The sequence below is a fragment of the Cervus elaphus genome, chromosome 19, assembly GCF_910594005.1.
Source record: "Cervus elaphus chromosome 19, mCerEla1.1, whole genome shotgun sequence".
Classification (NCBI taxonomy): Eukaryota; Metazoa; Chordata; class Mammalia; order Artiodactyla; family Cervidae; genus Cervus; species Cervus elaphus.
The window spans coordinates 68,873,489-68,895,971 of record NC_057833.1 but is presented as its reverse complement, the minus strand read 5'-3'; the positions used below and the strand labels follow the sequence as shown (position 1 = coordinate 68,895,971).

General features: G+C 45.5%; 2 protein-coding genes and 1 pseudogene across 6 annotated transcripts in view; 1 reads left to right on the top strand and 2 right to left on the bottom strand.

The window, feature by feature from the left end:
- Positions 1 to 5,864: 5,864 nt before the first annotated feature.
- On the bottom strand, positions 5,865 to 20,080 carry LOC122675971 (phosphatidylinositol glycan anchor biosynthesis class P). Of its 2 annotated transcripts, none has more exons than XM_043875215.1 (5): positions 19,580 to 20,080; positions 19,322 to 19,425; positions 9,364 to 9,436; positions 7,346 to 7,464; positions 5,865 to 6,220 (listed from the first exon to the last, which is right to left on the bottom strand). In XM_043875215.1, exons 2-5 carry the CDS (start codon positions 19,401 to 19,403, stop codon positions 6,108 to 6,110), a joined length of 387 nt encoding a protein of 128 aa, XP_043731150.1. In that variant the 5' UTR covers positions 19,404 to 19,425; positions 19,580 to 20,080; the 3' UTR covers positions 5,865 to 6,107. The 2 variants fall into 2 exon arrangements, with proteins under 2 accessions (XP_043731150.1, XP_043731148.1); XM_043875213.1 differs by having other exon boundaries at positions 19,920 to 20,075.
- LOC122675972 lies at positions 14,515 to 16,265 on the bottom strand (annotated as a pseudogene).
- Positions 20,081 to 20,202: 122 nt separating the features above from the next.
- TTC3 (tetratricopeptide repeat domain 3) overlaps positions 20,203 to 22,483 on the top strand; it is a 124,734-nt gene continuing 122,453 nt past the window's right edge. The window contains exon 1 of one of the 4 annotated variants that reach the window (XM_043875204.1): positions 20,203 to 20,331. The gene's annotated coding sequence lies outside the window, so the exon portion shown is untranslated. Of the gene's footprint in view, positions 20,441 to 22,483 lie in introns of all 4 variants that reach the window. The other 3 variants (XM_043875211.1, XM_043875202.1, XM_043875210.1) reach the window with 3 other exon arrangements.

Here is a 22,483-nt window from a genome sequence, read left to right as displayed (position 1 = left end):
TTCTTTACTGCTAGTGCCACCTGGGAAGCCCAAATAGGGCCAACAGTTAACCCAATTAGGGTTTTTTTTTTTTTTAATGTATTTATGGCTTCGCTGGGGCTTCACTGGTGTGAGTGGGCTTTCTCGAGTTGCAGTGATCAGGGGCTACTCTCTAGTCATGGTGCGGGGGCTTCTCCTTGCAGCGGCTTCTCTTATTGCGGAGCACGGGCTCCAGGTGCTTGGACTTCAGCAGCTGCAGCATGTGGGCTCAGTCGTTGTGACACAGGGGTCCAGTTGTCCCGCAATCTTCCTGTGTCTCCTGTGTTGGCAGGTGGATTCTTTACCACTGAGCCACCAGGAAAGGCCCTCCCAGTTAGGTTTTACACTGAGTGATCTGAGTGTCTGACAACTGCCCAGCCTACCCCGAAAGCTGGGAAGACAAACCAGGAACTGCTCCTTTTCTGCCATGCTCCTCCATGTTACCCACAGCCGCACGGCAGTTACTGACAAGTAGGGGACTGTACCATCCAGTATGCCGGGTTCTGGGGTAACTCCTGCAGCAGTTGACTTAGCTGGGTTTTCTAAGGCAAGGGGCTAGTAATTTAATATGCAGTGTCCTTCTGACTTTTTGAAAAAGCGCAATATACAAGACATGTGTGCTAGGTCATTTCAGTCACGTCTGACTCTTTGCGATACCATGGACTGCAGCCTGCCATGTTCCTCTGTCCTTGGAATGTCCCAGGCAAGAAGACTGGGGTAGGTTGCCACTTCCTTCCCCAGGGGATCTTCCTGACCCAGGGATCGAACCTGGGTCTCCTGCATTGGCAGATGGTGGATTCTGTATCACTGAGCCACCGGGGAAGCCCTTATATACAAGACATTTTTGGCCAACTCTGTATGCTTAAGGAGTCAGACTTATTCTAATGAAAGCCTTGGCAGCAGAAAATCCAAACTCCTGATGGAGATCCGACTAAAGGAGGGCAGGTCAAGAAATGAGAGGGTGGTATTTTGGATTTAAACACGGTTGGCTTTTCATAGCCAGTTTCATATTTGAACTTTTAACTCTCACTGCGGATCTAATTACTAAAATCGCAACATTTCTTCTGTCACTGATATTTTCCATTTGGAGTATTTCATGCTATGTTTGGCTGACTGCAAAACACAGGGTTTTTCCAACGTTTTCCTTTTGACATGCAGCAGGCCAGTGCATCAGACACATGGCCCTATGACTGAAGCAACACTGTTACAAAATACACATCTGTCAGCCCCAGGCTCCCCTGAAAGCAGAGCCTGCAACAGAGGCCTGTGTAGGCGGCCTGCCTGCAAAGTGACACTAGGAAGGAGGCGGAAGAAAGAGAGCAAGACAAAGGGACCCACTCACACCGAGTTCACCGTTGCCATGGGAACTGCAGCTCAGGCTCACCGGGCCTGCCTGAAGCTCAGCAAAGGCAGCTTAGAACCAGCTCTAGGGGAGCCTAACGCCTGCCCAAGGTGTCCTGTGGGCGTCAACTCCTCCTGCTTCCAGGGGGCGCGGTCAGGCGGCACCTGCGTGGACCTGGTCAGAGAAGCATCAGCAGTTGCAGTAAGAAGTGGGACAGAGAGGATCCCCAGTGACCACAAAAGGTGTTCAATCAAGGTGTTAACCAAGCGCAATGCACTCTGCTATAATGTATTCTACTCGAGTACACACACACACACACACATTCGAGTTAAGGTCCACTAACCAGTGTTTCTCAAAGTGCAGTCTTTTCAGGGGGTGAAAAGTGAAACTGTGGGTGGCTCAGTTGTGTCTGACTCTTTGTGGCCCCATGGACTATAGCCTGCCAGGCTCCTCTGTCCATGGGAGTTCTCTAGGCAAGAATACTGGAAGTGACATTATCAGGGAAATGCAAATCAAAACCACAGTGAGCTACCATCTCACGCTGGTCAGAATGGCTGCTGTCAAAAAGTCTACAAACAATAAATGCTGGAGAGGGTGTGGAGAAAAGGGAACCCTCCCGCACTGTTGGTGGGAATGTAAACAAGTACAGCCACTCTGGAGAACAGTGTGGGGATTCCTTAAAAAACTGGAAATAGAACTGCCATATGACCCAGCAATCCCACTCCTGGGCATACACACCGAGGAAACCAGAATTGAAAGAGACATGCCCCAATGTTCATCGCAGCACTGTTTATAATAGCCAGGACATGGAAGCAACCTAGATGTCCATCAGCAGACAAATGGATAAGAAAGTTGTGGATAAGAAATATTCCATATACACCATGGAATATTACTCAGCTATTAAAAAGAACACATTTGAGTCAGTTCTAATGAGTTGCCTATTATTCACAGTGAAGTAAGTCAGAAAGAAAAACACTAATACAGTTTGTTAACGCGTATATATGGAGTTAAGAAAGATGCTAACAACAACCCTATATGCGGGACAGCAAAAAGAGACACAGAGATAAAGAACAGAGTGTTGGAGTCTGTGGGAGAAGGTGAGGGTGGGATGATTTGAGAGAATAGCACTGAAACATGTGTATTACCATATATGAAACAGATCACCAGCCCAAGTTCGATGCATGAAAAAGGGCACTCAAAGCCAGGGCTCTGGGACAACCCTGAGGGATGGGACGGGGCGGGGCGGGAGGTAGGTGGGGGTTCAGGACAGTGGGATGCATGTACACCCATCGTTGACTCATGTCAATGTTTGGCAAAAACCACCACAATATTGTAAAGTAATTAGCCTTCAATTAAAATAATTTTTTAAAAAAAGGATACTGGAAGTGAAAGTGAAGTGAAAGTCACTCAGTTGTGTCCAATTCTTGCGACCCCATGGACTGTAGCCCACCAGGCTCCTCTGTCTACGGGATTCTCCAGGCAAGAATGCTGCAGTGGGTTGCCATTCCCTTCTCCAGGGGATCTTCCTGACCCAGGAATCGAACCCGAGTCTCCTGCATTGCAGGCAGATTCTTTACTGAAGAATACTGGAATGGGTTGACATTTCCTTCCTCAGCGGATCTTCCTGACCCAGAGATTGAACCTGCCTCTGAGTCTCCTGAATTGCAGGTAGATTCCTTACCCCTGAGCCATTGGGGAAGCCCTTTTAGGGGGTCTGTGAGGTCAAAACCATTTTCATAATAACATTAAGATGCTATTTGTCTTCTTCACACCCTTTCTCTCCGAGTGTTCGGTAGAATCTTCCAGAGGTTTGGGGTGTGTGGTATCAGAACAGATGGAAGATGCAGGTCTGAGAACCCAGCTGTCTCCCTTTAAGCCAGATGCTAAATAGCTTCACAAAAATGTAAAACAATTCTACTCATCTCACTAAATTTGTTCTGGAAAATATAGTTATTTTTCTAAATAAAGTATTACTTAGATACAACAAAATTTAACAGGCTTATTATTTATAAACAAATACTTTTAACATTTCTATTTTCATTTCTAAATGTAATCCACGTACAGAAAATGTCTTTGGGTCCTTGGTCTACGAAAGTATAAAGGAGTCTTGAGATTTAAAAAGATGTGGGAGAGAAAAAAAAAAAAGCCGAGAAGTCACTGCACTAAATTGATCCGTGACCTTCAAAAGAATCACAGCCCACAGTTTGGTGCGCAGAGGACAGCTCCTGTTAACTGCCACTCTCTCTTCCAAAGTGAATCGCCATTCCCCTGGCTGACCCCAGGCTCGGTCAAGTCCAGTTGATGAAGGCAGAAATTCCAATCCTGGCTGCACGTTATAAGCATCTGGGAGACGCTAAAAATGACCACAGCCTGCGCCCCAGCTCAGACCAATGAACCAAAATTGGGGATGGGGCAGAGGCCTGTTCTTTTGTTGTTGTTTAGTTGCTCAGTTGTGTCTGACTCTCTGCGACCCCACCGTTGATAGCCCTCCAGGCTCCTCTGTCCATGGGATTTCTCAGGCAAGCATACTGGAGTGGGTGGCCATTTCCTTCTCCAGGGGGTCTTCCCAACCCAGGGATTGAACCCACACCTCATGCATCTCCTGTATTGCAGTTAGATTCTTTACCACTGAGCCCCAGGGAAGCCTCTCCTAGTTCACCCCACTATTCTAACGTTTATCGCCAGAGGTTAGTTTTTCCTGATTCTGACCTCCATATAAATGGTACCACACAGTATACATGTACTCTTGTTATGTCTGGCTTTTTATGCCCAACACTGTATCTGTGACATTCATTCATGTTGCTAGGTAGAGCAGTAATTTTTCGTGTTTGCAGGGCTGTGTGGTTTTCCACTGTATAAACAGGACACAGTTTATTGATCATTCTACCCCTGACAGAGTTGGCTGGTCCCTTCAAACTGCTCTTAAGTGTGGTGACATGCCCTTACCATAAACCGACGTGGGAACTGGGACTCACTAGAGGACAGAAACAGCACCTTCACACCATCCAGGTCACGGATATGGCTACTGACATGCAAGTCCTAGTTTTCCCAACTACTGAAAATTAGTAGTTTCTCTTTTCTTTCTTTCCTGTTTTTAATAAAGCATAGTTAAATTTGCATAAATGAAAAAGTGTCTCCAAACCTGTGTAGAGATTTAAGTTATCAAAAGTTACGTGGCCTTGAATGCTGGATGAATTTAGATTTGGTCCCACTGGCCAACTGTGAGTACACTCTTGCTAAATTGTGTATGATTTGTTTTTTCAAACTTATTTCCATCTAAAATTTTTCATCTTATGTGAGACATATCCAGATATTAGTATGCTTCAGTCGTGTCTGACTCTTGCAACACTATGGACTTGCAGCCTGTCAGGCTTGTCTGCCGTTGGGATTCTCCAGGCAAGAATGCTGGAGTGGGTTGCCATTCCCTTCTCCAGGGGATCTTTCTGACCCAGGGATGGAACCTCAGTCTCTTTATGTCTCCTGCATTGGCAGGCAAGTTTTTTATACCATTAGCACCACTTCGGAAGCCCCAGCAGAATTACTCAAACTAATCCGTATACCAAATCCTCCAACCCCTTCAATAGTACTTCTCCAAATCTGCTTGATTCAGTGGAAGGCACGGTCATCTACTCAGTTCCTTGATTCAAAAAAATCCTAGGAGTGACCCGTGATTCACAACTCCTCTCGTGACCTGCCTACCCTGAACAACCAGATCCAGCTGTGTCACCAACAGACGTTACAAAGCTACCCGTTCCCCGCCAGCCCCACCGCTACCCCTCTACAAGCACTTTCTGCCTGGGCTAATGCAATAGTCCCCTGACCAGTCTCCTTATGTCCACAGTCTTGCCCCACACCAAGTCCCCCTCTGAATCCACCCTCCATTCACTGCCCTGTGGCTTATATTTTTTTTGGTTGGGCCTTGTGGCTCATGGGATCTTAGTTCCCCAGGGACTGAATGTGCTCCCTTGGCAGTGAAAGTGCAAGAGTCCTAACCACAGGACTGCTAGGGACTTCCCCCCAGTGGCTTTTAAAGACACAGATCGGGCTGTGTCACACTCTTCCCTAAAACCTCCTGATGGCTCAGTATCTAAAGTGCCTCACACCCATCATAGTGACAGGTCAACCTGACATCTCACGCTGGCCCACACAACCCTCACACCCTTCCGCAGCAGGCAAGCACTAGGCCCCCTGCTGGCCTGCTGGCCTAGGACACACAAAGGTTCCCCCACCGGCAGGTCTCTGCCCTGGCTGCTCAGTACAGAACGCTCCCTCCTGCCCCTCATCTTCATAAACAGCGCCTGACTCTGCTGATCACGTCTCAACCCCAGCTGTCTCCTCTCAGCAGCCTTCCCTGACCACCCATGCAGTTGTCCCTTAGACACATATCTGATGGCAAGGACACATTAAATGTCTCCTTCTCCAAAGTCTGAGAGTTTGAATTCTGGGCTTCAAAGGACAAAGAGCAGGGAGGATACAACTGCCCTTTGAAAATTACATAAATGCCTTTTTTGCCACATGGTAATGCAGTATTTATTCTGTCCATTAATAACTACTATTTGATAACATTTATAATATTAATAGAACTTAATATAAGAGAAGTTCAACCTACTTTCTTTTTTTTTTAAACATTTCAATACTGGATATTAATCAGAAAGATAGTCTAAATTAGTATGGTTAAAACCTTTATGTCAAAAATTTATAATAAATGTTTGGTATTAGTCTGCATACAGTTGTTTTTGGTATAAAGTTATTTAGCTTCAAGAAAGAACATTTGGTTTACTTCACTAATAGGAATATCTCTTAGTGCTGGGATGGCCTCTTCTTGGTCTTTCTTGTGCTGTTGATTTTTGGCATAGTTATCTGTAAGAAGAAGACAGAAGGCTCTGTTTATCCAGGTAATTTCTTCAACAGTCTCTGTGCTTTGTGGAGACCCACCATGCAGTGTACTGGACTAATGTTTGGATAATGACAAATACCATGTGTAACGTAATTAAAAGGCCCTTTAAGTCCTCTTTTTAGAAGAAATGTCCCAATTAGAATAAAAACCAGCAAAGTACTTTTTGCAACCTCTAACTTAGATAAGAAATTAATATTTCATTCAACTGTACAATGATGATTCAAGTCCCATTTGCACATTGCTCATAGGAACAGAATTACACCAACACCCCAAAACTATGAAACTATTTGGTACAATCCTCATGTAAACGTTACAATTTCCCCTGTGTACAAACTGTATATTTGCTGTAATTCCAACCAAATATGTAGGTTATCAGAAAAGAAATATCAGAAAGTTAAAAAAAAACCTTACCAGAATTAAAAAAAAAACTTCTAGAATCCAAACAAGTTCAGGAATCTAATTTTTTTTTTTTTTTAATTTTGGCCGAGTCTCACAGTTTGCAGGACCTTGGTTTCCTGACTGGGGATTGAACCCCCACCACAGCAGTGAAAGTTGGGAATCCTAACCATTAGGCCACTGGGGAATTCCCAGGAATCTAATCTATTTTAATTTTTAGACTTGAAATGAAAGAAGTTAAAAAAAAAAGAAACCCTACAAAACCATTCTGTGACTCTTCTGACCATGTAACTGGTGTCTGGGGTACACAGTGACCCCGAGGACACCCTCCCCCTGCCACCCAAGTTCTTCCTCCCAGACAGAATCTGCAGGGACCTCTCTGTCATTCCCGGATCCACACAGCCTGTTTAGGATAACAGAAATTTCTCTCAGGCAGAGTTGCCAGGGAACACATTACGTATCTGTGGTTTTTATAGGAAAATGCACTTGTTGATTAGTGCTATTAAACAGTGTATTCACAAGAGCTTATTTGTGCCCTGTGACCACTTTCTTGGTCTAACAGTTTATTTCTCCCAGGTTCTTTTTACTGCAAGAATGTGTGTCACTTTTAGCCTGGTTTTGGTCGCTTCTCTTGATGAAAGTGTTTGTACCCCTCCTGCCTCCCCTAGCACTTTCCTCGGTTATAAATTTACCTGTGATATTATGAATGGAGTCGAGTGGAGAGGTACTCATCATGTTTATTCCAAATAAGAGGACGTAACCGATGACTACGGTAATGAGGAGATACACAGGCAGAGCAACGGCCCAATACCTGCAGAAGAGAATATTAAAACAGGTAACAGACTTCACAAAAAGCTGCGGTTCTCAAGAGCTCATCACCAAGTTAAGACACTTTTAAAGTGTATCCTTTGGCCGTGGTGGGTCTTCATTGCTACACTTGGGCTTTCTCTAGCTGTGGAGAGCGGGCTTCTCTTGTTTTGGGGCATGGGGGCTGCTTCCTCTGGTGTTTACCTCCACTTTTCTATACAACATACTCATATCATTGCTTCTTGATTTTTTTTCAACTTCAGATATTTTCTCTGAACTTCCTAATATGGACATGAAGATGTTTACATAAATAATGTTTGCAACTGAGCACTGTAATGTATTATTATTTTATGTCTTGTACAATTTTTTGTTTTTCTTGGAATTAAGTCATTACTACTTTTAGTCTGTTTGCTTGGTTTTCCGTGTAACTATCCATAATCAATCCTCAAATTCTGATAGATTCTAATATGCCTCTTGATACATTTAAGCATGCCAAATGCTCTCTCTCACATGGTTTATTGGTGTGTAATTTCTTTCTTTCTTGCCATTTTCTCTTTCTGGAACTTCTAAGAGTTAGATTTTTTTGCTGTTTTACTTCTCTCATCTTGTCTCTATTTCCTGTTTTGCTATACTCTATTCTACTTTCTGGAGATTACTTTCAGTGTTTCTTCTAAACGTTCAATTAAAATGTTAATTTTGGTTATCACAGTTATAATTTCTAAATGCAGTAATTCTCTGAACATTCCCTATTTATAGCATCCTGTTGCTTCATAGTTATGATCTCTTATCATCTCTGAGGATTTTGTTAATGTTTTCTTTTGTTCTTTGCATTATCTCCGTTTCTTTCCAGTTCCTTTTGCTTTTTCTCTCTTATTTCATTTTAGAGGCTTTCTTTTCATGTCTGTTAAATTGTGGTTGTCCACTCACATTTACATATGAAGTATGGGGAGAGAACATGTGGGGGGGGGAAACATTAAAAAAAATATAGATGAGGTGCTAACAAGTTAACTGGAACCACTGTGTATATGCGGACGGGAATGGCCAACTGATGACCCTCACTATGGGAGACCTGGCCATTCCACTGGAGGACCTCTCGTTTTCAGAAATGAGATAGCCTTTGAGCTGGTCAACTTTCTCAGGGAGGACCCTCTGATCTTGCTGGGAGAAAGTGGGTGGTATAGTGCCTTGAGAGGACAGGTGCTTGGGAGGACTCGCACTTCAGCAAAGCAGATCCTCACTTATTCCTGTTTTCAGTAAGGTGCCTACATAGACCTAGAGTATCCCAAATTACAGGCTCAATTCAGTCCTTCAATAGTGTAAAACTCCTTCTGCAGGGAAGGGTTTGTCTCTCAGCTTTACAGGCTGAGGAGGACAACTGAAGGGCCATATGCCCTCTAAACACGGTTTTCAGCCTGAACCAGAAATACCATGTAAAGAGGTACCCACACTTCCAATGTCTGGGCCTCTCTGTGTTGTAGGCACAGAGACTCTGGCTGCCTCTTGCATGACCGATGTGGCAAAGTGGGAATTAAGTCAGGTACCTCTCCACCTGTCTGCAATCCACTTCCCCAGATTTTATTGATACCTCTTTCCTGTCCCATTATTTGCTCCTGTGGGCTTATATTTTAACCGTTATTTTTTATTATGGGCTTATTTCATCACGAATTTGGGAGGAAGTAGAGATAAAGATGTGCATTCAGACCACCATCTTTAAGCAGAAGCATATCAATGATTTTTTTTTTTTCATATCAATGATTTTTAAAAAGCTTTACATTTCTATATGGTTATGTACAGATCTTAAAGGAATAGACATAAGATTTGAAAAAGTCTTGAGGAAAAAAGCTGATCCTTCAAAACAGCATTGATATACTCTTACTTTAATTAAGAAATATATTAAACTTACTTTTGAGGCCAATAAGTTAAGCCTAAGGAGTTTAGCCAAGATTCAGGAATAAAAGCCCACACAAGATACAGTACTGCAAAAGAGGGGGAAAACAAAAAAGGAAAAAAGATCAGTAAGGCACACATCTGATTTATCAAGATTCAGATAAAAAAAGCTCCTTTGAAGGTTCCCTGATTAACCCAGAAATGATTTTTTCCTCCTTATTTGTACCATTCCTGTAACACTTTGCACAATTACTTTCGACTAGTCATTTTTTTTTTCCCTTTAGCCACAGGCTTTATTGTTTCAATATCTACAACTATTATTCTATACTCAAAGTTTAATTTCTTACAAAATTCTATACTCCATATTGCCAGGTCACTTCACTCTCCATTTTATGCCACATTTCCATCAAGAACTATTTTCCCAAATCACAATCTGCCTGATTGTGTGTTGTTGTTGTTCATTTGCTAAGTTGTGTCCGACTCTTTGTGATGCCATGGACTGTAGCCCACTAGGCTCCTCTGTCCATGAGATTTCCCAGGCAACATCTACTAGTCATTTTTAAAAACTGTGGTTAAAAAACCATAAAAGTTACCATCTTAATCAAGTGTATTGTTCAGTAGTGTTAAATATATTTGCACTGCTGTTAAACATATTTCTAGAACTTTTTCATCTTGTGAACCTGAAACTCTGTGCCTATTAAACAACTCCTCTATTTAAAACAATATGTCTTAATTCATGTGAAGGAGGAACAAGAAAAAGCTGGCTTAAAACTCAACATTCAAAAAAACTTATGATCATGGCATCCAGTCCCATCACTTCATGGCAAACAGATGGGGAGACAATGGGAAAAAGTGACAGATTTTATTTTCTAGGGCTCCAAAATCATTGCAGATGGTGACTGCAGCCATGAAATTAGAAGACGCTTGCTCCTTGGAAGAAAAGCTATGATAAACCTAGACAGCACATTAAAAAGCAGAGACATTACTGACAAAGGTCTAGTCAAAGCTATGGTTTTTCCAGTAGTCATGTATGGATGTGAGAGTTGGATCATAAAGAAAGCTGAGTGCCAAAGAGTTGATGCTTTTGAATTGTGGTGTTGGAGAAGACTCTTGAGAGTCCCTTGGACTGCAAGGGGATCCAACCAGCCCATCCTAAAGTAAATCAATCCTGAATATTCACTGGAAGGACTGATGTTGAAGCTGAAACTCCAATACTTTGGCCACCTGATGTGAAGAACTGACTCACTGGAAAAGACCCTGATGATAGGAAAGACTGAAGTCAGGAGGAAAAGGGGACAGCAGGGGATGAGATGGTTGGATGGCATCACTGACTTGATGGACACGAGTTTGAGCAAGCTCTGGGGGAAGCTGGTGATGGACAGGGAAGTCTGGTGTGCTGCAGTCCATGGGGTCGCAAAGAGTCAGACATGATTGAGCGGCTGAACTGATGTCTTAATTCATACTATTCACACTTAACTCATACTATTCACAAAAATATGTCTTAGCTCATACTATTTTAAGCAATTTAAGGGCAGAAATCATGCCTTAAGAACTGTTGTAACTCTTACAGCATCTAGCAATTTTCTTTATATGGAATAGGTATTCAACACTTCCTTCCTACAGGGTTGAAACAGCTACAGACGATTAGTGGCATAAAGGTGATCTTACCTACCCTGTTCTGATTCATGACATGCTTTATCTCCTAGAGCACAGTCTTATTGTCAAGTTTCTATGGCACCTTTGCTGCTGGACAGTAACAACAGCCAACCTCTGAGCACTCACTGTAGGCTAAGCACACTTCTCAGCTCTCTGTCATTGTTGTTGAGTTGCTAAGTCATGTCTGATTCTTTTGAGAACCCATGGACTATAGCCCACCAGGCTCCTCTCTTCATGGAATTTCCCAGGCAAGAATACTGGAGTGGGTTGCCATTTCCTTCTCCAGGGGATCTTCCCAACCCAGGGATCAAACTTGGGTCTCCTGCATTGGCAGATGGCGGATTCTTTACCACTGAGCCACCAGGAAAGCCCTCTGAGCGCTTTATGCATATTATTTCATTTCCTCACAACAATCCTAGGAAGTGTTATGTTAGTCTTACAGATGAGGAACTGGAATCTTGGACATGTTACATCATCTGCCCAAGGTAAGTCAAAGTGTTAGTCACTAAGTCACATCCAACTCTTTGCAAGCCCACCAGGCTCTTCTGTCCATGGGATTCTACAGACAAGAATACTGGAGTGGGTAGCCATTCCCTTTTCCAGGGGATCTTCCTGACCCAGGGATAGAACCCAGGTCTTCTGCTTTGCAAGCATATCTTTTACTGTCTGGGCCACCAGGGAAGCCCTGCCCAAGTGACAGAGACAAATTTCAAACCACCCGTCCCAACCATGATGAAGGAATAACATTTTTCTCAACAAATACGTATTACAGAAATCTGCATGTCAGAAGTGTGAGAGACAATGGTGAGCCCAAAAGAGACGCCTCTGCCCTCCCCAAGCAGAGGACTGCTGCTAAGTTGCTTCAGTCGTGTCCGACTCTGTGCGACCCCACAGACGGCAGCCCACCAGGCTCCTCCGTCCCTGGGATTCTCCAGGCAAGATCACTGGAGTGGGTTGCCATTTCCTTCTCCAATGCATGAAAGTGAAAAGGGAAAGTGAAGTTGCTCAGTCGTGTCCGACTTTTGGCGACCTCATGGACTGCAGCCTACCAGGCTCCTCTGTCCATGGGATTTTCCAGGCAAGAATACTGGAGTGGGGTGCCATTGCTTTCTCTGAAGCAGAGGACTAGAGACGAGTAAATTGATATTTTCAATACACTGTTGTAAGTACTAATAAGCAAGTAACAACAGATGATATGGGAACACATATGCGGCCCTCAGCCCATGGTGGTGGTGATGGAAGTGATGTTAATGGTCAGGAAAGATTTCCTGGAGGAAGTCATTGAGTTGGGGCCTAAAGGATGAATGGGGGTTAGGCAGATGAAAATGCTAATGGCTGGGCTTGCAGTTGTGAGGAAGGAAAGAAATATTAATAACGAGAAAAGGGTGTTCCTGGCCATGAGATGCAGCGAGAGTGTCAGGAATCAAAGAGAGGGTGGTGGTGGATGGCAGAAGGAAAAGCTGGAAAGCATCGGGCTTGCAATTTGAGTTTTGAAGGTCAATGAAATACAAATAGTGGCACAAACATGAGGCAAATTCATAAATGGAAATAACCTGCTTAGTTTAACTAATTAAATGAATGAATATTTATTGTACATCTGCTATATGCTAGGTGCTATGAACAGGTCAAGTCTCCAAAGAAAAACGAGACATGGTGTCTATCCCCACAAGTCCCGTGGGTGACAGAAATGAGCCAGAAGCAGTGGCAGGAACCTCCCGGGCACTGTCTTATGTGACCCCTCTCAGACCCCTCTGAGGTCTGTGCCAAGATTATTCCTCACTCACAGATTAAAAAAAGTAAGGTACGGGGAATTTAAGTCACTTGCCCAAGGTCTCAGGGCTAAAAGTTACTGAGATAGAACAAGAACTCAGGGCATGTGTTCACACTGGGCTCCCAGGCAGGAGTCAGAGCGTTGGTTAACAGCATGAAGGAGAAGCAACGTACCTGTGGAACCCCAGGCAGCTTGGAGAGGCTGGGGCATATGGCGGGAGGCTCTGAGTGGTGAGAAACCAGCTGGAAAAGTGAATGGGTCCCAGATCATGGAAGACCATGGGCAAGGAACTTGAACTTTATGTTTTGGGCAAGGGGGATAATTGAGTATTTCTGGAAGATGCCCTGGAGGTGGAAATGGCAACCCACTTCAGTACTCTTTCTGAGAAAATCCCAAGGATAGAGGAGCCTGGCAGGCTACAGTCTTTGGGGTCGCAAAGAGTTGGAGGTAACTGAGCACGCACCCACCCACCCACACACCAAAACAAATAACCATCCAGGCTCCAAGCCAGGCTCCAGAGGTTTTCATCTGGGGAGTTCAGGCCTGGATCTCACGTGCATTGCTGGGAGAGCTGCATCTAAGATGTTTTTGTGGAAGAGGAGAAGTCCCAGCAGGCGCAAAAGAAGGAGCAGATGAACAAGTTGGGGGAGGAGGAGAAGTGCAAGCAAAGAGGACTCCCAGGGTTTCAGAATGGGGTCTAGTAATTCCAACCCTGAAGAGATTCTCCACACGGCACTCAGAGAGTTCCCCCAAATACTGATCAAATGGCATCATTTGCCAGGTTTTGAACTTTGATGCCTTTAGAATAAAATCCAAAGTCCTTCCTAGGCTTTGCAAGAACTTAAAATGACAGGGCTTCTGCCTGCCCCTCCAAGGTCCAGTCCTCACACACTACGCTTCAGCTCTAGACAGCGTCTCATGTCTGCACTTCATACAACCTTCAAACGCAGGGTAACTGCTCTTGTGGTGAGCGCTGTCTGCCTGGAATGTTCTTCCTCTGGCTCTTTGAATGCATTTGGGTTCCTTAGCTTGCTCTTCCAGCTGTGTCCCATCCACACACCACACCCTCTTACTCCCGGCCATTTCTCTTTATTTCCTTCAAAGCCATTACCACAGTCTACAACTACGGGTATGCACGGAGTATTTGTGCCCCTCCCCCTAAATGATTACGCTGAAACCCTAATCCCCAATGTGGTGGGTTTGGAGGCGGGGCCTTTGAGAGGCAGTTAGGTATAGATGAACTCACGAGGGAGGGGGCTGCATCATGGGATTAGTGTCCTCATGAGACCCAGAAGAGATCGGGCCGTGCCCTCTCCTCCTCTGATATGTGAGGACATGGCAAGAAAGTGATGGTCTGCAACCCAGATCAGGGCCTTCACCAAGAATCCAACCATGCTGGCATTCAGATCTTGGACTTCCCTGCCTCCAGAGCTGATAAATAAATATCTGTTGTTTAAGCTACTCGGGCACAGCCTAAACAGATTAAGACAATTAGCTTTTTTTAAGTTAATTATTTATTTGGCTGTGTCTGGCCTGGGTCTTAGTTGAGGTGCACTGGCTTCTTGGCTCCAGGGCACGTGGGATCTTAGTTCCCTAACCAGGGATCGTCCCTTGCATTGGAAGGCGGATTCTTAACCACTGGACCACCAGAGAAGTCCCTACAATTAGCTTTTAAATTCAGTAAGTATTTCAACATACAGAGAGACTCATGTAAACCCTGTGCACCTACCACTATGCTGGTTTTTTTTGATGTGTTCATTTACTTTAATAACACTAAATTTACCATGTTATCACCATGGAATGTAAATTCAGGTTAGACAAGAGAATTTCACAAGTACAACAAAGCATTCTGTGATATGCCAAAGTTTGTATAATGTCTGACCAAACCAGCTTGCTCATCAATGACTTCCATTATAAGCATTTTATTTAGTTGATGATTCTTTTGGGGAAAATAAACATACTGCACACATTTAAAAAGTGTTTTTCATTTACCTTTGCATTAGCACTTAAAATACATGTTTGAAAATAATTTAAAATTATTCTAATATAACAGCAGCAAAATATAATTCTGCAATTACAAAAGAGCTAAAAGGGATCTACAATTTAAGTTACTCTCATGTTTATGATTCTAAAATAAATACTACTTCAAAGTGGCTCTGTTACCAGCTTTTTAGGTTTGGTTTAAAAACACACATAGACTTGCAGGGAGTTTTATAATGTATTTCATGCACTGTTCCGAAAGGGTTCCTCAAGAGCCAACCAGCCCTTAGAACAGTACTCAGTCCACAAGGCAGTCAGAAAGTTAAATTAACTGGGGTAAACAGGATTCCTATATTACATCAAAAGCCTATGATATTCTGCAGCAACTGGGAGCATTTTCAGGACTGGCATGTTGTCTTCTTTAGAACTAATTTCAACAGAAGGGTTTAAGAAGGCAGACAGGTACCACTATCAAGTGTATTTAAAAGTGACATGTTTCTTTTGTGCTGATCTGACTCCCCTGAATGACCTAGCTAGTGAACTAGTCACCAGTAACTTGGTCACAGGTAAATCAGGCCTGCAAGAAAGGAAGCCAATATTCAAATTACCATGTTCTGGTCTGACCCAAACAATTTATTTTCCACCTAAACATATAACCTCAATATGAGCTGTCTAACTAAAGCAAGCACCACCACCAAGACCAAGACAGCATCTCCTATTCTAAGGTTTAGGTTTTCCCCAGAATTCTTGATACACGGAATCGCCCACACCAAGAGTCATTGCTCCCACAAGAAAGCCTTGCCACACGCATGTGGATCAGGTGAACAGACATTTTAGTATTTCCCTTGCTCTTCAATCTATATAATCCATATGCAACAATTGCTGCAAAACCTGCCATTCCAATGGGGACAAATGGTGCCTCTCTAGCTTCTTGGATAAGTTTAGATCCCTGATCTTCATCAAATGAAGAAACAGAAATATCTGTGTCGCTTGACATAGTGACTGAAGAATCTTCAGACAACTTCAAGACGTTTCAGGCTCCTACTGGATTCTGACCCCACTCCCGCACCCGCCGTCCAGCCGGCTTCTCCCCGCTACCACTATGTTTTATTTAAACTGCTGGGTACTCAGTGAAAAAAACAAAAGAACTGCTGGGTACTGGCCTCACTGGGTACTGGCTTCTCACCTCCCTTATTACTTTCTGCCTCACTGTCTCAGGTTTAACGACTTCCATCAATTCCCTCAAACCACTGGCATCATTAGGCTTTTGCACTGGCTGTTCTCTGTCTGAGAGGCTCTTTCTCAACATTGCCATGGCAACTCTCATTGTTTGTGTCTGTGCCTGAAACTCATCTGTCAGTGAGGCACCTCCTGACAGCTGTACTTACAACAGTAAGCTCCTTCCTTATGCACTTTCTTGCTTAATTTCTCCCCAAGGCACACATTATCATCTGACATTCTATATGTTTTACTCATGTAAATTGTCCATTGACCATCTCCCTCCCAGCAGAATGCAGACTCTGAGAGCAGGAAATCTGGGGCTGTTCTGCTCATCTCTGGACAGTAACAGTGCCCAGCACATGGTAAGCACGCAAGAAAAATTTGTGGAATTAATTTCTGGTTGTGCAATAAATGCTGGAGAGGGTGTGGATAAAAAGGAACCCTCTTACACTGTTGGTGGGAATGCAAACTGGTACAGCCACTATGGAGAACAGTGTGGGGATTCTTAAAAAACTTGAAATAGAACTGCCATACGACCCAGCAATCCCACTGCTGGGCATATACACCGAGGAAACCAGAATTAAGAGAGACACGTGTACCCCAATGTTCATCACAGCACTGTTTACAATAGCCAGGACATGGAAGCAACCTAGATGTCCATCGGCAGACCAATGGATAAGAAAGTTGTGGTACATTTATACAATGGAATATTACTAAGCTATTAAAAAATGCATTTCAATCAGTTCTAATGAGGTGGATGAAACTGGAGCCTATTACACAGAGTGAAGTAAGTCAGAAAAAAAAACACCAACACAGTATATTAACGCATATATATGGAATTTAGAAAGATGGTAACGATGAACCTATATGTGAAGACAGCAAAAGAAACACAGATGTAAAGAACAGACTGTTGGACTCTGTGGGAAAAGGTGAGGGTGGGATGATTCGGGAGAATAGCATTGAAACATATATATTATCATATGTGAAACAGATCGCCAGTCCAGGTTTGATGCATGAGGCAGGGTGCTCAGGGCTGGTGCACTGGGATGATGCTGAGGGATGGGATGGGGAGGGAGGTGGGAGGGAGGCTCAGGATGGGGAACACATGTACACCATGGCCAATTCATGTCAATGTATGGCAAAAACCACCACAATACTGTAAAGTAATTAGCCTCCAATTAAAAAAAAAAAATTCTGGTTGTGGGTCCCGTTGGATTTAAGTCTTATTAAAGTCATTGCTTTTATTTATCTGTATAGTCTCTAATCCTTCAAATATTCTATAAAACACAGATTTGCAAAAATGATGATGTTGATGATAACAGAGTCGCAGCTAATGTTTAATTGGGCTTCCCTGGTGGCTCAGATAGTAAAGAATCTGCCTGCAATGCAGGAGACTCCCAGGTTCAATACCTGGGTCAGGAAATTCCCCTGGAGAAGGGAATGACAACCCACTCAAGTACAGGTAGCCCCCACTTTATGAAAGTCTGCTTTAAGCCATTTTGCTCTTAGAAAAGACCTACAATAGTATGTTTTATTTAACCAAAGGAAATCTGAAGGGGATTTTTGCTTTTACTAAAAAACTTTTCTGTATCTGTTTTGCAGGGAGCTGCAGTAGAGGCAGCACGCACCCAGAGCAGGGAAAGAGGCTCGTCCGAGCTCCTTTCCCAGGGCTCCCCTCAGCATCTCAGCATCAAGCCGCCACAGCTTTCAATTGTGTCCGTGAGCATCTTTACCTGAACTGAGTATCTTTATCAAATTGAGTGCTTAAGCTCAACTTTTGTGCATTAGCAAATGTGCCCTTCATTTTATACCATTTCGGCTCTCAAAGGTTTCGTGAGAATGCGTGTGTCTGAAAGTTGCTCAGTTGTGTCTGACTCTTTGCCCACCAGGCTCCTCTGTCCATGGAATTCTCCAGGCAAGAATACTGCAGTGGGTAAGCCATTCCCTTCTCCAAGGGATCTTCTTGACCCAAGGATCGAACCCAGGTCTCCTGCATTGCAGGCAGATTCTTTACCGTCCAAGCCACCTCCAGTTTTGCAGGGGAAACCTCTACTTACTGTTCCTACGCCTCACATTCTTTTAAGTGCCCTGCATAAATGATGGCAATTTATCTTTACAACAGACATAAAGAGGCAGCACAGTGACATCAACCCAGTGTGCCGGGGTGGATATTTTAACTTTATCATTTACCAGCAGTGTGACCTTGGGCACATTATTTAAGCCCCGTGTGCTCAATATTCTCATCTGCAAATGAGGACAGTAATGACAATTTCTATCTCACAGGACTGTCTTATGCTTCCTTATCTTTTGATAGACATGACCACCCTTCCACAGATGAAGCCTCTGAAGAATCGAAGACGCAAACAGTCCTCCACAAAGCAAATCTGTGGAGGAGTCAGGATTTGGACTCAAGCTATAACTACTTCAGAGACTGTCCTAGCCATAGCTTGGTTGGCTATACAGATGCAGTTAGGGTTCATAAGCACTGCCACTCCATCTCCCTGGTTTCCACAAAATTCTAAAAAGTTTTGAGACTTTTTAGTCACTTTTCTCCCTAATTCTCAAATCCTTCTAGGGAGAGACATGAGGCCTGCTATACTACTCTGGGAATATGGTGTGTTAGTGAACAAGCTTTCTTATCTGTAAAAGGGGACCATATGGGGACTGACTGAGATCCAGGATGTAAAGTGCAGCTGACTTCTGGAGCGATTCCTGTTCCTTCCAAGCTTCCACAGCTGCACTGGGGCCATATCAGATTACTCCTTTCCAAACCTCACCATGCGTCCCTTCAAGGCCTTCCCACTTCTTCCTTCTTACTGCTGAAGATAAAGTCCCTGGGAGAAAAATTAACTCTTTCTTTTTTTGGCTGCACTGCCTCAGAGCCTTGTGGGATCTTAGTTCGATGACTAGAAATCGAACCTGAGCCTTGGCAGTGACAGCTCGAGTCCTAACCACTGGATCGCCAGGGAATTCCCTGAATTTCCATTTTGATTTATCTCTTCACTAGGTTCCCGTGGCACGTATCACAGTGTATTAATTGAGATTTAATCCTCTGTCTTGTCCATAAAACCAAGACCTTCTTAAGGGCAGGGATCAGGTTTCATTTCCTCTGCAATCCCGCCTGGTGAGGCATTTTTAAAGATTTGTTGAGATTAAATCTTTCAGGCTCCTGTCTGGAATACAGAACACTCTGAAAAGACAAGAGTTCTCTTCAGGTTTTCTCAAAAAGAGACAAAGGTAGAAACAATCATAGTTCATGTGTGCACATTCTACTAACAAACATAATAATTTCCTTGTCCTTGAACATCAGAGAAAGGCCCTGGCCATTCATCAGGAGAGTACTTACTGAAACCAAATTGGGAGCTTAAGAAAAGAACAAAGCCATAAATCGCTCTTTCTGGCAATGGCGACGGTGAATTTTCCACCATTTTCCCCGTGGCTTTAGATATTCTGTGGGGGAAAACAAAAGCAAGTCATCTGTCAGTGATCCACTCATTTTCACTATGGGTCTATTATAATCTCACCGCTTTGCTACGGGCACAGCCTCTGCGTTTCTCTAGTAAACCCAACAGGCGACACCGGCGCACTGATCTCCGACACACACCTGCTTGCACACGTGCACAGAAGCACCCAACCGTTGCCTGCATGAGCAACCAGCCCCCCCAACCTCACGTGCGCGCGCACACAAGCACACGCGCTAGCGCGTGCACGTCCTGCAGTGAAAGGTGTGGGGAGGCAAGGAGGGGGGGGGGGGTAACTGAACGCCAGTCCAACTGTGCAGGCTTCGCCTCCGTGAGAACAGGGAAGAAAGGGCAAGGAGGGATGGGGGGCCCGCGCGCAAGCGCCGTCCCGCCTCGGCCTCGACACCCAGAACTGGGCCCTGCCCTCTCGTAGGTCAATTTTCTCACTCGAGTTCCCCCCCGGGTTGCGGGGTGGCCCTCGACCTTGGGTCCTCCAAGCGCTGACTCCCCCCGCGGCACGTTCGGCCACGTCAGGGCCGAGTCCTCGGCAGGCGCGGACCAGGGGATCCGCAGGAGGGCGAGAGAGGACAAACTGCGAACCGCCCGGTCGCCACGGCAACCCCGCCCGCGCGCAGGCGCACCGCGACTCGGGTCAGTCAGCCGCTCGAGAGCGCGGGGGCGAGCGGGAAATCGCCGGGCTCGCGGCGGGGGGCGTGGCGTGGCGTGCGCGACGGCGCATGTGCAGTGCGGCTCACGTGACGCACGTCCTCCCGCCCCCTCAGCCGCCGCCGGGCCGCTCGCGCCCACCCGCCCGCCGGCTGACGTGGAGGGCCTGAAGAGGCGGAGGCGGCGGCGGCGGCTGCCCGCGTCCGAGGCTCGCGGGCTGCGAGCCCCGGTGAGTGCACACCTGGCGCGCGGCGGGGCTGCCGGATGTGTCAGCTTGTCGCGCAGCAGCCGAGATGCCCGGGGCGAGGGGCCCTCCACACCCCCTCCGTGGGTGTGTGGTGAGTGTGGGTGTGTGCGCGTCGTTGGCTGTGGTGCCTGCAGTGTGTGTATGGGGCGGGGGGGATGGTGTCGGTTCGAGGTGTGTGTGTGTGTGGTGTGTGTGGCCGGTGTCGTCTTTCCCAGTAGGTGTGTCTCTTTTGTCTGGTTTCCCTGTTCTGCTAGTGTGGGTCCCTCGGGGCTCCTGTGCGAAGGTGGGAGAAGCCCCTGTGTGTGTGCGCGTCCCCCGGCCGCCCGCGCGCCCTCGTCGCCGTCGGTGCGCGGGTGACACCCCCGCTAGCCTTGGGGGGGTCCGCCGGCCCGAGCGCGCGTGGACATGCGAGGTGTCTCCCCTCCCGGCCCCTTTGTGTCAGCGCAGATTCTTCCCGGCCCGGGCGTGGGCGCCCCGGCTGTGTGGGTGCCCCCTCCGCCTTGGTGTCACAGCCTCTCTCTTGGGGGTGCTCGCCCCCCGCCCCACCTTGGTGTCAGCTCCTCTCTTGGGGTGCCCGCCCGCCCGCTCGCGCGTGGCTGCGCGTCTGCAGTCGTGACCCACCCCCTTGCAGCAGCGCCCTCGTGGGGGTGCGTCCTCGCGTGTCCCCGCGCGCCTGGGTCCTAGCGAGTGCGTGTTCTCCGGGGTGCGGGCTTTCGTTCGAGAGTGTTGGTGAACGTTCTTGCACGTCCCGCTCTTCCTGTGTTGCGTTCTTTACAAATGCGCCACCTGTTTTCGAGAGAATGGCTGCCGAGTGTGGGGAGGGGGTCGGGGGAGGGAGACTTGAACGCAGTGCTCGCTGCGCCTCTTCGGAGCATCCTCTCCTCCACCCCTCAACGCTAATGGGAAGAGGCGGGGACAGCCGCGGGTCCGGCTAGCTGCTCGGTAGTGTTTAGGATGTCCAGTGTGGCCGGTCGAGTCAGCCTGTTCTGGGGACGGAATAAGGGGGCCGGGGGCCAAAAATGGAGCTAAGGCGTAGCTGAATGTTATTTGGTACCCGTGTGGCGTACCATGTTTAGAGGCCTCCTAAGATGCCCAAAGATCTCCGATGGCAGACTCCGTCCAAAATGTATATATACGCGACAGCTGGGCAAATGCATTCTAGCCAATCCTAGGCGTTCTTGATGATACTTAATGGTTCACGTAAGTGTTTCGTGGCATTCACATAAATTACCTTTTTTAGTTTCTGCCCAGCGTCCTGGCGATGGAAACAAGGTAGACAGCTTACAGGTTTCAGTCCTCCTTTGGGAGCAATTTTCTCATAATTACAGCTCTGGTTAGGTACATTTTGTATTGCAGGAAATTTGCGTTTTATCCTAAGGGAGATGGGATTTATTACAAGGCTTCACAGGGAAGGAAGCTTCAAACACGTTAGAAACCCAGCTGCTCCTCTTGCTCAAAGGTTCGTGCTCTGCGCTCAAGGGCTGCGTTTTTGGTCTCTGTTTCTCCCTGTTCATTTGCTCAATTTTCTTACTCCTGCCTAATTTTCTGGGATTTTGTTTCTTTTCAATTTCTGGAAGATTTCACACAGAATACAGAGTGGGATCTAACCAATTCATGACTAAGATTTGCAGATGTATTTTGCCGAATTTACTTCAGATCCTCTTTTTAATTTAAAAGAACTAAAATTGCAAAATGTGGAGATGCTCTCATTTCCGCCCCTCCTTTCCTAGAGGTAGTCACCGTGTTTAGGTTTGTGTATATCTGCTTGCATATTTTATATTTTGATCACGGTGAATCGATAAACAATATATAGTGTTGTGTATTTTAACTTTAATGTTATTAAACAATATGTGTCTTTTTGCAACTTGCTTTTTTTGATCAGCATCACATTTTCAGATTTACCTGTGAATAAATTGGGTAATTGTGTTTGGTTCATTTTAATTGCTGGTATAGAATTCCATTGTATGAATATACCATAATTTACTTATCCATTTTGCTACTGATGGACTTTGAAGGTTTTTTACTCTAAAAACAGTCCTGCCTTGAACATCTTTGTATTTGTCTGCTTTGTGCACACGTTTGGAAATTTCTTGAGAAAATACACCAAGTAGTTGATTTTGCTGCCTAGTAGGAT